Below are 14,126 nucleotides of genomic sequence, written 5' to 3' on the forward strand. Positions count from 1 at the left end.
ATATTTTTTTCGATCAAAGATTATCCATACGTCTTGGAGCAAGGCCATTTCTATCTCCTCCTTTACCATCTCGTGTATCACGGGTTAAGTACATGCGCTTCACGCTCCTTTGGGAAGATGCAGGGTAGTTTTTTCTGTGCTTGGTGTGAAGGTATCGTTTAGCGGAACGCTACTCAAGAGGTTCTTTTGTCACGGGCCTGCTGAACTCGGGTCAATGTCACGTGACACCAGAGACGAGTGGTTCACATCGGAAAACGCCATGCCTCCCACGTCCCTCCTACCCCTCCCTGTTCTCCCGGATTCGCTCTGTATTCTTACAGAAATGACGCCTATCCATGTTCTTTTTAATGCAAACGGAGAATTAGATGAATATCCCCCTGCCGAAACCGTTTCTCTCCTCATGGAAATTGATTAGTCTCTCTTTACATCCTTTCTCTTCTTGCCATACGTACAAAGTTTTCGAAGTTTGAAAACTCCATTTATGTCACTCGTAATTCTACGTAAAATACTCGTACACACGTGCACATGTAATATATATACTAACACATTTGCGTGTGTGTGTGTGTGTGTGTTGCTATGGACAGCTGATGGAGGGGAGGAAAAGATGGTGGCAACTCAACAACACGTCACACATTATCCTCATTGACATCAATCAGATCGCCACCAAACTTTCTTGGAGTAACAACAACTGAATTTGTATTCTTCCCCTCGAGCGCCACAGTCAGTCCGAAAAGTCTCCAAACTTCCTGCCCCCACGTGGGCTGAACATTTTACACTTAATTTACATAAATACATATTCATGAGAGTGTGTGTATGTCTCAATCTCTCTCTCTCTCTCTCACTCTCTCTCTTCTAGATATATGGATAATGTGTGTGTGTGTGTGTGTGTGTGTGTGTGAGTGTGTCTGTGTGTGTCTGTGTCTGTGTGTTTAGAGAGATGAAGACAAAAAGAGGAGACTGACAGGAACAAAAAAAAAGTAAAAGTTCCAGTCGTTAACAGGTCACTTAAGTCAGTACGCATCTTCTGATGCGATGATGTCATGCAGCCTTCCGTGGTCCTTCGTCACTCCGCAGAGGGGAACAAATCAAAACTCGACTGTCGGAGGGGGGGGGGGGGAGCAGGCACCTCAGGTTGATAAGATATCAGGCGTTTTATAGGGCTATGCAATACTGTGCGATACTGCGGTCCGATTTTCGGCAGATTTCGGTTTATTTCCAGTTTCCATATAATGCTAATTACTTCATCTATTTTAAATTACGTTTTCTCTTTATCTCTTGCTTTCTCTCTCTCTCTCTCTCTCTCTCTCTCTCTCTCTCTTTCTTCCATGATACCCCCCCCCCTCCTCCCGAGACCAAAATACAGTCGCTATGTAGCTTGCGATCAATTAGAGGGGATTCTGGACCAGTTAAACGTTAGTCTGAAGAGAAAAAGTGAAATCTATACAAGCACAACAGTCAAAATTCTGGTGAAAGTCGGATGGAAATTAGGCAATTTACGTCAATGTAGGGCAATTTGTCAATCAGTTGTAATAGAATTAGGCAAGTTATGAAATAGGGAAGCTTCGTTAATTTTCATAAAACAGTTCTTGAACGATGAATATGGATAGGGGCCATGCAAATGAGTGCGTTGATAAAGACATCGCCTCACAATTTAAAGTATAGTTTGTGAGTAAAATCTTGAAATTGCCATTTTCTTTTTTTGTGTGTTCAAAAGTAATTATGACTCAGTCTCAATCTCGTAACTTATCTGACGGATGATTATTTTGAAAACATTCATCCAGTAATAACATCATGTCTTACACTTTAACAGCAGAAGAAATCAATCTTTGTCCGTTTTACACGGTTGCTGGAACATTCTTAAGGTGCTGACACGATCAACTCACACATTTGCAGATCATTTTCTACTGTTCTGAAACTGTTTTGGAAAAATTAGCAAATCTTTGACATTTCATAACTTCCTTATATTCTGTCTGAATCTGATCAAACTTTTACTGTTGTCTTGTAACATAATGCTATTTTTTCCATATTCACTTTCAAGTGGTCCAGTATTCCCCTTTAATTTTGTCATTTTGATGAGTTTTGGGGATGCGCATTCGCAGGACGGCGTGCTGCCTGAAATGACGATGCGATACGGAAAGCTCTTGGGTGGCGCGGCGGTCGTACTTCAACTGTGAAGTTTCAAATGTTCACTCAGTCAACCATCTGTCTTCAAGTATACCCCTTATGGTGACATGGGCACCAAGGTCGTTGGCTATTTCTGGAGCCTTCCTTCCCGAGCTCCCTCTATAAATTGTTTTTGATTTCCTTGGTTCAGCAGACGTGACGAAAAAGAAAAGATCAGAAATCATAAAGGTCTTAGGTGTAACATTGTATAAGTCGGCCTACCTGAGCAGTCGATGCTATTGAGCGATATGATTGGTCGGCTATACACGACTGCCAAATCTGAAGGATGAGTAAGACTTCCATGTGTTTTCTCTAACTGTATTGATGAATGTTGCACAGCGGCGTAGACAATATACCACAGTGACATGATAGTAGAGAGCCTACCCTTGTTTTAAGATATATATATATATATATATATATATATATATATATATATATATGTATGTATATATATATATATATACATATACATATATGAATATATATATATACATATATATATGTATATATATACATATACATATATAAATATATATATATATATATATATATATATATATATATATATATATATATGATTACATCATCTATAAGCATAGCTGCAAGTACTTACAAACAGTCACAGAATGATAACGGTATAAAACATGTGAAAAACTAATAATGATGAAAAAGAAAACAAACAAAGAAAGAAAGAATAAGCAGTCATTACACCAAAAGATGATGCAATAAAAAACGAATGCCCTAAATAATGTAATAGTACTAACATCATACAAAGCAGGTTCTTTTCCAATGCTTTTATTTTTTTTCCTGTGTTGTTAGTCTTTAATGTTTTAAGATAATTGCTTGAATATCTCCAGTGCGAATTACCGATTTCTAAAATTAGTAAACTCTGACGGATACAATCATGTTAGAGAAAGGCATATATAAAAAATAACTGATGGCATATACCTTTCGAATTGCCTGTCCTTTGTCACAATAAAGTAGCCAGTCTCAACAAGTTGAAATAGATTGCAATTGTAGAAGACAAACTTTTTTTCGAAATCCAATTACAAACCTTATTTGGTTTCCGGATTGTAGTAAACGAATCTTAGGAATAACGAACCATTTTTTTTTTTTACTTTCGGATTAACGAACCTCCGCAATAACGAACCTTCACAAAAGCAAATGTCATTTTATTTTCGGATTAACAAACCTTCGGAATAACGAACTGTAAACAAAGAAATGAGCCCACACGGTACAGACACTCTACGGGGCTTCATTTTACAAAGACACGACTGCCTTAACCCTTCCAGTACCATCGTCGCTGTTTCCATGTAATGTCAATTGCAATATGTATGACATGGTTAAGGGTGGTGGTTCTGTCGAGTTATTGGGTCTAGAATTCCAGGATTCATTAAAGGGATCGTATAGTTTTGGTTGAAACCTAACTTCAGGTATCTAACATTTTTAATGAGATAATAAGCAACCTGTTATGAAATATGAAAGAGCATGTAATTTCAAGAGGAATCCAACGTTTATTTGATGAAAATGGTTTAGAAGTGGCTGAGATATCCAAACTATAGCAATTCTAATGAAAGGTGGGACCTACCTTTTATTACGATCGCTTTGTTTTACTTTATTTTTTACTGTCTCAGTCATTCCAAAACTGATTTTCATCAAATAAACTTTGAATTCCTCTTAGAATGGTATGCTCTGTACTATTTCATAAGTGGTTACTTGACATCTTGTAAAAAGTTAAAAGCCCAATCCTGATCTCCCCAATAGTATACCATCCCTTTAAAGGGGCATTCCGGACGATTTTCATAATTTCACATCATGCAGTACATAAATCGACAGCTCCATGTATAGATTCGTGGAATTTATTGTGGTTCTTGAGCGGAGAAACCAATGAATTTAAAATCTTAAACAAATTACACTGAACAGTGTTGATGACATCAGAGCCTCATACATTTCAGAAATGTAGCTGTGTAATTCCATTACAATACCACTTGCTCAACAAGTTCACCTGTGAAAAATTTATGCATGCCTTCTTCTTTCGTTCTGCTTTCTTGAGCCCCAACTCATACATTCTTATGGTGAGGCTGCCATGTCATCATCCTTGTTCATTGCAATTTGGTATAAATTTTGAAAACATTCTCATCCCTCATCCCAATCACTTTCAATTCTGAAACTCTGTGCTGAGTTTAACCAATTTATAGTTGTTCAAATGTAAAAGTCTGAAAATCATCCGGAGGTCCCCTTTAATATCTCGGTGTGGTCACAGTGGGCTTACTTTCTCTCTGCTTTCTTTATCTTCAGGTCGGTACTGTGTCTCTCACCTTCCGACGAGTCTTCTCATCTCATGGCCATGATAACATCGACGACTTTCTGTGAGTACAGCTCTCTACCATATTCTGTTTGTTGATAATGAATGTTTATTGATATAATATATATATGATTTATTTTTTACACACACACACACACATACACACATATACACACAAACATATATATATATATATATATATATATATATATATACATGTATATATATATATGTTACATATATATATATATTATATATATATGTAATATAAATATATATATATGTATATATGTTATATATATGTAATATACATGTATGATATGTTACATATATATATATATTACATATATCTATATACATATATATATATATATATATATATATATATATATATATATATATATATATAAATGTAATACATGTAGCTACACAGAGACAAACAGACACCATCGAACATAAAATCATGTACCTGCCAAAGGTTAAACTGCCGAATGCTCTCAAATGTGAATGATCGAAAAGAGCAAGGTCCCCATAACACTTGTTTGCATGTATTTTTTATTTTTGGTATATTTCTATCTCTTTCAGGATAGATCAATTCTCGGGCGGTAACCATGCAAAATCAATAAAAGTAGAGTTAAAGTCTTTTTGATTGAATTTACTATGACATCGGTATGAAACAGTGCCTCGGCTAGAAACAGTGCCTCGGCTAGTCGCACTTCACTTCTAGCAAATCTTTACGCACCATATACCAGTACACCTGTTGTCAATTCTATGGCTGTTGCCTTTTTGGGCAAAGAGGAGGATTTTAGCATTCTTGCAACCATCTGGGTAAATTCCACTATAACACGACAAATCAATCAGACACATTAACCACGACGCAACTGCAACTGTGTTTCTATTTTCAAAAGACGCGCACTATTACCATTTTAAACAACACGTACACTGTGCATACTCTTATATAATCACCACTTCTGACTAACCAGACAAGATGTTGCCACCTATTCTTATGATAGCCGTAGAGTACAAGCAACTTTCTCGCACCTACATACTATTATATGCTTATATGTACTGTACACATATTTTGTATATGTATGTATATGTATGTATATGTATTATTTCCATAGATGCTTGTGTGCGAGAGTGTTTCTATATCTATTATGCATCACTTTTTTCTGTAATGTCCAGCTGTCAGTGTTTGATGAATGTCTGAAACGGGCATTACACGAGTTTTCCACAATTAATCATATTCCCACTCCCCCTGAGAAAGTCGTTAAGGTATACGTAATTTCCACATGTGTATATCGCAGTCAGTGACATATATAATGATATCATAAAATTGCCTAATGATTATTAGAGCAATAACTCCCTAGCTGACTGAATGCACTAGTTGTCACTAATAGCGTAAGGTTCTATTTTGGCTCTGGAAAAAGAATTGTTATCACGTGACTTGTGCATATATATATATGGAGAGAGAGAGAAGCTGTAAGATACAGTATCAAAGTCGGTAAACCTTCTGCGTATAATAGAATAACGACCAACCTTTTCCATCCAGTATTATAACATGGCGCTTGGCTGTAAACCACAATAGCAGAATGGGAAGATTCATCGTTATATCATACACGTATACACTCTTTGCTGGCCAGTAAAACTGTTGACAACAATTAAAAAAAAACAAATTCAAGGGTATTCAAGTAGATTGCATCATATTTCTTTAGCATGATACTAAGATTCGAACTTTCATTGATTGACCACCATGTTCTATTATGTTTACAATAAATCATTGTGCATTCTAACTACTTGGATATTATGTATAATTTTACTTTGTTATATTAAATGATGCATTTTTCATCGAGAAATATGAAAAGAAATTGAAATTGAAAACGAAATATGTTGTGGCATATAGGACCAGTGTACATGAAAACAGGAAACATACCATCTGGAGAACGAGCAAAAGGAGAAGAAGAAAACGAAGAGGAGAAGGAGGAGGAGGAAGAAGAAGAAGAAAAGGGGGAAAAGGACGAGAAAGGGTTATCGTGAAGCTACTTACGCGTGGGAACTATTTTCGACGTCTTGCCGCACTATCGATTTTGTCGTGAGATTTAGATTCGGCAGGAAGACTGGGGCATATCTGTACATCAGATCTTTTCCCTTCTCAAACCACACGTCACCACCAAACCTGGTATAGAAAATCGGAAATCCAGCAGCCGCGAGGATAAGTGGGGGCCGCATTGTGCGGGTTAAGCCCGCGTACCGACTCGAGCAACGAGACGGCGCGACTCCAGCTGCACTGAGCCCTGCCTCGTTCGCAACGCTTTGAGGTTTGGCGAATGTTATTCCAAAAGCTCGAGAGCCGGATGGGTTAAATTTGGAGGAGAAAATGATTAGTTAAGCGTGAATCCTGGGGAAGATTACAACGGCAGCATCGAGGCGCCAATTCACACCTTGTTTGGCGCGGAATAACAGGTGTACATGATATCCCTAGCCACTTGCGAACCTTTTCACAACTTAAAGATAAATCAGATTATATAACAAGTCTCTCTACTTATGACCATTCCCAATGCCAACATCACTGCACAGGCCGTGAGTGACTTACCAACAGAAAAGTGAATAATTTATTTATCGTGGAGATATATATTATATTATTTTGTTACCAAATATACGAAGTGTGGTTTGACAATCGATGTATTCTTATATCATGCTGCTTGTTACATGTAAAATCTCCTGTTGCATTTAATTGTAATGCCTTTCAGCAGTCGGAATGAATTGAGTTTACTCCTTGAACGTAAATGACTTTGTTATTCAAAAGATTGTGATTCAATCGACAAACATATCCAAGTCTATCGATATCAATGTGAGCGCTTTTTGTTACACCCGTGCGGTAAAATTAGGTTCTAAAGTTTAAGCAGAAGAGCTACAATTCTTGGTCCAGAGACATGTCAAGCAACCGGAATTGTATTCTGAGTGTGAATGGGGTGTCTGAGACGTTTGGTAGGTTGTACCTTGATCGTGTACATGTATAGACAAAATCAATGTCTTTTGAAGCTGCATGATGTAATGCAAAGCTCAGAGATGCAAGATGCCTTTAGCATCAAATTCCTTATGATTGATGCCGTGCAGATTTCCATAAACGAAATCCTTGGAACTGTATACTATTCTCCATTATTCTGATCATACCCTGAAGGTAGCTCACTACGATAGTTCAAGCTTTCCAAAACAACATGGTTTTAAGCAAGGTCTTCGTAAAACATGCCATTTCTGCAATTACGGAAACGGAGGGAGTGTTTATCATTACAGTGATGGATATCCCGCACCTTCCGAAACTTTAATCGATTAGAAAAATTGAAGCTTGTGTTTCATCGGGGTGAAAGTGTCGATGGTAAATACTTTGGCACTTGCGGTAACAACAAATAAAGGAAAAAGAGTTGGTTGTTTGGCGCAAAATTTAGTGAACTTGAAGCGGAGAGTATTTTCGATCGCCCGTTACGTGAACCGGGTGAATATCACATAACAAAAACACTAAAACGCGTTATCGACACCTTTCGACGTGCATGTCGAACCGTCTAATTGCGCGGGCATATGGCAAGCCATATTACTTTCTAAAAAGATTTTCTGATATCACGAATTCCCTTTCGTGATATCAAAAATTCGAATTTCTGATATCACAAATTCAATTTTTGATATCACAAATACCCATTGGTTTATCACGTAAAACCAATTTTTGATATCACGAAATCGAATTAGTGATATCACAAATTCAATTCGTGATATCACGAATTCAATTCGAGATATCACGAATTCACATTCTTGATATCAAGAAATACATTTTGTGATATCACTAATTCCAATTTGTGATATCATTAATTTACATGGAATTTCAGCACATATCATTCGCAAAGAAATAATTTGATTTCGAGCATTAGTTTTGCGCTGAAATTCAACCGTAAATTCTAGCGTTAGTTGAGCGCAGAAATACACAGGGAACTCGAGCTTTAGTTCAGTGCAGAAAGCCAACGGGAATTTGAGCGTTAGTTGAGTGCAGAAATACACAGGTAATTCGAGCATTAGTTTTGCGCTGAAATTCAACTGTGAATTCGAGCGTTAATTGAGCGCAGAAATACACAGGGAATTCGAACATTAGTTTTGCGCTGAAATTCAGCTGTGAATTCGAGCGTTAGTTGAGTGCAGAAATACACAGGGAATTTGAGCATTAGTTTTGCGCTGAAATTCAACTGTGAATTCGAGCGTTAGTTGAGCGCAGAAATACAAAGTGAATTCGAGCATTAGTTTTGCGCTGAAATTCAACTGTGAATTCGAGCGTTAGTTGAGCGCAGAAATACACAGGGAATTCGAGCATTAGTTTTGCGCTGAAATTCAACTGTGAATTCGAGCGTTAGTTGAGCGCAGAAATACACAGGGAATTTGAGCATTAGTTTTGCGTTGAAATTCAACTGAATTCGAGCGTTAGTTGAGCGCAGAAATACACAGGGAATTTGAGCATTAGTTTTGCGTTGAAATTCAACTGAATTCGAGCGTTAGTTGAGCGCAGAAATACACAGGGAATTCGAGCATTAGTTTTGCGCTGAAATTCAACTGTGAATTCGAGCGTTAGTTGAGCGCAGAAATACACTGTGAATTCGAGCAATAGTTTAGCGCAGATATTCCTGTGGACTTTCAGGTGTTATCTTTACATAGTATATAACGATAGTTACAAAAAACCTAAATGAAGAGTTTTGGCAACTCGTCTTCATTTAAAGTGATTAGGAATTGGTTTTAAAATAATCGATAAAAATAAAACGTTTAGCAACATATCTAAAATGCCATTATTGATATGTTGTCAATTACTTCAAAGTCACAAGGATTATATTCTTATTTTTTTCCATTTCTCGCCACTGATTTGGCAGAGACTGGTTGACTTACAACTTTTGTTTCCGTTTCTCTTTACTCTGTCACGTGAAAGATACTCTTTCCCGACCTCCCCCTGTTACTCCTCCGAGTTAATAAGAGAAATTTCTCACTGCGCAGATTAACAAAATTGAAGTCCTTCGTACCACTGCTTTTTTCTTACTACAAATTCTAACTGTTTGTTTGCCATGCATACTGCTGCATAAACTCCTCATAAGATCTGGATAGGCCCTATCTTCACTCTTCTTGCTCTGGTCTGAAGACTTTTGGGCTTGTGCATTCCAGTTTTGTTCTCCCCGGTTTTGGTTCTTGAATAAACTTTCCTATAATAAATTACACTTTAAATTATTTTACAAAATCATGAACATGGGGCAGACAAACTGTACACCTTACACTATAGTATTGGTCTTAATGAATACACCCCTTTGTTCTGGAGGACTGATTTTGAGGAGTGAGAAAATGTCTTTAGGAGAAACACGTTGCTTTATGTGACCACCAGCCGACACCAGTGGTGGACTTTTGGCAAGTTTACGACTCCCTCTCGCACCCTGCATGACTCACAGTCTCTCTATCTTATTCTCCGCTGCTGACATACACAGACCAGAGGGGTGATTGCCCTTGGTCGGTCCTCCGCAATACAAACACATGGTATGCTTTTATAACACACATACACATACAACCACACATAATTATCATCGATTTGGTGGAAGAGTCTTACTGTAAAGGGGATTACCACATGAAAAATGAATTATAATTAACAATAATGTAGTAATAGATGACAGTTTGAGGACGAAACGATGAATTAAATGTAGGCCCTAAGTGTACAAAGTATCATTGAATTCATGATAACATGTTGCAAAACAATTGATTTGTATCAATAATTCATCGAATATACCTTGACGATCATTTAGGGAATGATGGATGTGTAAATCTCTCACTTGTATGTTGAACATTGTTCTAAAAAAAGTTAGTAGTAGTATACATTCCATCTGAATATCAGCTCAAAAGTAGTGTTCCAATTCCCTGTGTATTTCTGCGCCAAAAAAAAAAAGACCGCTCGAATTCACAGTTGAATTCCAGCATAAAACTAACACTCGAATTCCCTTTGTATTTCTGTGCTAAACTAATGATCAAATTCACAGCGATTTTCTGCACTGAACTGACGCTCGAACTCCCTGTGTATTTCAGCGCTCAACTAACGCTCGAATTCACAGTTGAATTCCAGCATAAAACTAACACTCGAATTCCCTTTGTATTTCTGTGCTAAACTAATGCTCAAATTCACAGCGATTTTCTGCACTGAACTGACGCTCGAACTCCCTGTGTATTTCAGCGCTCAACTAACGCTCGAATTCACAGTTGAATTTCAGCGCAAAACTAACGGTCGAATTCACTTTGTATTTCTGCGCTAAACTAATGCTCGAATTCACAGCGATTTTCTGCACTGAATTAACGCTCGAAATCTCTGTGTATTTCTGCGCTCAACTAACGCTCGAATTCACAGTTGAATTTCAGCGCAAAACTAACGCTCGAATTCGCTTTGTATTTCTGCGCTCAACTAACGCTCGAATTCACAGGGATTTACTGCACTGAACTAACGCTCGAAATCCTTGTGTATTTCTGCGCTCAACTAACGCTCGAATTCACAGTTGAATTTCTGCGCAAAACTAACGCTCGAATTCACTTTGTATTTCTGCGCTCAACTAATGCTCGAATTCACAGCGATTTACTGCACTGAACTAACGATCGAATTCCCTGTGTATTTCTGCGCTCAACTAACGCTCGAATTCACAGTTGAATTTCAGCGCAAAACTAACGCTCGAATTCACTTTGTATTTCTGCGCTCAACTAACGCTCGAATTCACAGGGATTTACTGCACTGAACTAACGATCGAATTCCCCGTGTATTTTTGCGCTCAATTAACGCTCGAATTCACAGTTGAATTTCAGCGCAAAACTAACGCTCAAATTCCCTGTGAATTACTGATATCACAAATTCGATTTTGTGATATCAATAATTCAATTAGTGATATCACAAAATAGAATTTGTGATATCAGAAATTCGCATTTGTGATATCACAAATAAGAATTCTTGATATCACAAATTCAAATTAGTGATATCACAAATTTATTTCGTGATATCACAAATTCGAATTTGTGATATCAAAAAATCATTTTGTGATATCACGAATTACCATTGGTTTTTCACGTGAAACCTATTTTTGATATCAAGAATTCGAATTTCTGATATCACAAATTCATTTAGTGATATCTCAAATTGAATTTTAGATATCACAAATTCGAATTTCTGATATCACAAATTGAATTCGTGATATCAAGAATGGATTTTGTGATATCACAAATTCGATTTCTTGATATCACAAATTAAGTTCATGTGCCACACTTACGGGAATTTGTGATATCACAAATTCAATTCTTGATATCACAAATTGAATTCTTGATATCAAAAATTTGATTTTTTGATATCACAAAATGGAATTTGTGATATCAGAAATTAACTTTAAATGTAAAAAAGGCTTGCCATACGGGCAATGCGTTTCAATTAGTAGCGTGCGTTGCAGCGATTAAAAAAAAAAGCCAAACAAAGGTCCTCTATAGATTCTCCTAGAGCCTTTCAGTGTCATGCTAAGAAAACAAATTTGTATGTGAAAGAGGCTAGGTGAAAATTTTAGGACAATTTTGCTTACCTATAGATCGTGTTGGTGTGCACGCGGGTATGTAAAACTGCGTTCTAAATGTTATACTGTGTGCATAATTGTATGGTGATATTATGCATACTGAAGTAACAAAACAAGAGCGACACTTTATCAAACAGGTCTGCTAATATTGACATGTTTTTGTGCTAAATGGGCTGAGGGTGAAAACACCTTAAAAACAGTAATCCTTAAAAATTTGAACTTCAAATCTGGATTCAGATTTTTTTTTCTGTCTTGTTTGTAGATTACATTGTGGAGGAATAACTGGAAAATGATTAAAGGTATAACGTAGAACTCCAATCAACCCTGTGAGAGCATATATTATATTCCGTACGAGCACGTGCCTGGAACTTGCAACCTATTTGCTCAGGTTGACACTGTACAACGCGCCTCAACTTGGTCAACACTAGACGGTTGTGATCCGGATCAGGAACTTTTCATTATCATATACAAACCCACTGTAGCATCCTCAACATCGCCACTTAACCGACCACGAGTATCCCGTTTCCATGGAAACATTTGATATTATAGTTGACGAATATAATAGAACAGCGCGTTGTTTTGTTGGTTTGTTTTTATCATATCTGTGCTCCATATTTACCTGTACCTGATTTTGCTATTATGCTTGCTTTTACGTAGGCCCCATCACATTTCTCGTAATTTGAACATAGTCCAATACTGATGTAAACAGACCTTTGTGTTTATTGAGACAGTTGTACATTCAAGTGAAGTTTCACCTGATTTGTATTTTGTGATTTTGTGATTTTGGTATTGTATTATTGTATTTCTTTATGTTTGTGTGTGTGTGTGACATTTTCTGGAGAAATATGAAAATAAATTGAAATGATCTTAATGTCCCGTTCATTATTATGGTAAACCTATTCTTTTTTTCCGGATAGTCCTTTAATGAAGCTTGGAGTGGTTGTCTGATGTTGATTAGTTTGTCTCTTGCCAGACAAAGTGAACAGTAAAATATTCGTGAGCAAATGCAAAAGAAGCATTATTACTAGTTTATGGCTGTATGATACGCTATCATTTTACATAATTCATGTGAGGTCATAACGCGAGACGACGACTGAAGAAGCGCTCTTGACTATTAAATTTCTCTATTTCCATACGAAAACTAAACATTTTTAAAGGAAAAATGACATCAAATTTCAATCTGTGACGATGCTTTACATGTTGATTTGTAATCATATATATGTATTCTTTTTTGAGGGGGGGGAGTGGTGAATTACCGACATTCTTCTTGTATACACTGCCCCAATTTGTCTTTGCATATCGCTTGAATATCTGAGAAATCTGAATGTGTATCATGCCTGTTGTTATCTTTGTTGGCAGTGATATAATAGTCCGAATGAAATGGCGTCGATTGAATCGAGCTATTCCGAACTAAATATTCTTATTTCATTAATGGCACCTTTGTTTATTCAATAGAAATTATTCTTCGCAGTGAGAGGCTGAAGTGCAAATTATTCCACACAGTATGATGTACATAGATATACAACACTGGTAATTCTATACAATGCATATATGAAAGAAAACACAATTAGGTAGGATAGTTACACAATTCAATATCGAATCAATACACCGTGTTGTCCGTTAAATTTTGCTGTGCAGACGGGAGCAGAAATCTGAGATTATAATATGTCCAAGTATTGTGAAATAGCAGCTTTTGATAAAAATGAAAGGTAAAAAGTGCAAAAGAAGAGGCTTTTCAAATTAGGTAAAATAATCATCTAGGCACAGTGTATCAATTAGCTGTGACGAAGCATAACCATACAGGGTCTGTGGATGGAGTAACGAACAACAGCATGAGCATACGCAGATGTACAATTCAATGTGTTTCGTTTTGAGTATGGCAAGAATGTAACTTAAAGTGAAAATTTCTGAGCACCATTTAGTACATTGTGTGAAATGATGGTGTTATTGTTGATATTAAAAGGCCTACCCAAATACTGGTGGGTGACTATCAGCAATGCACTATTAGAAAACAAAATAACGTTTCCTCCTTCCCCCCCCCCCCCCTCTCTCTCTCT

The 14,126-nt window shown here is 36.9% G+C and overlaps 1 protein-coding gene across 1 annotated transcript in view; it reads left to right on the top strand.

Moving 5' to 3' along the window:
• Positions 1-14,126, top strand: part of LOC139744365 (guanylate cyclase soluble subunit alpha-2-like) — a 151,746-nt gene that overhangs the window by 79,042 nt on the left and 58,578 nt on the right. The window contains exon 2 of the mRNA XM_071654805.1: positions 4,462-4,532. Coding sequence (XP_071510906.1) covers positions 4,462-4,532 — 71 coding nt within the window. The remainder of the gene's footprint in view (positions 1-4,461; positions 4,533-14,126) is intronic.

Source organism: Diadema antillarum, unplaced genomic scaffold, assembly GCF_040938485.1.
Source record: "Diadema antillarum isolate AM-2024a unplaced genomic scaffold, OU_Dant_1.0 seq00001165_RagTag, whole genome shotgun sequence".
NCBI classification, from domain to species: domain Eukaryota; kingdom Metazoa; phylum Echinodermata; class Echinoidea; order Diadematoida; family Diadematidae; genus Diadema; species Diadema antillarum.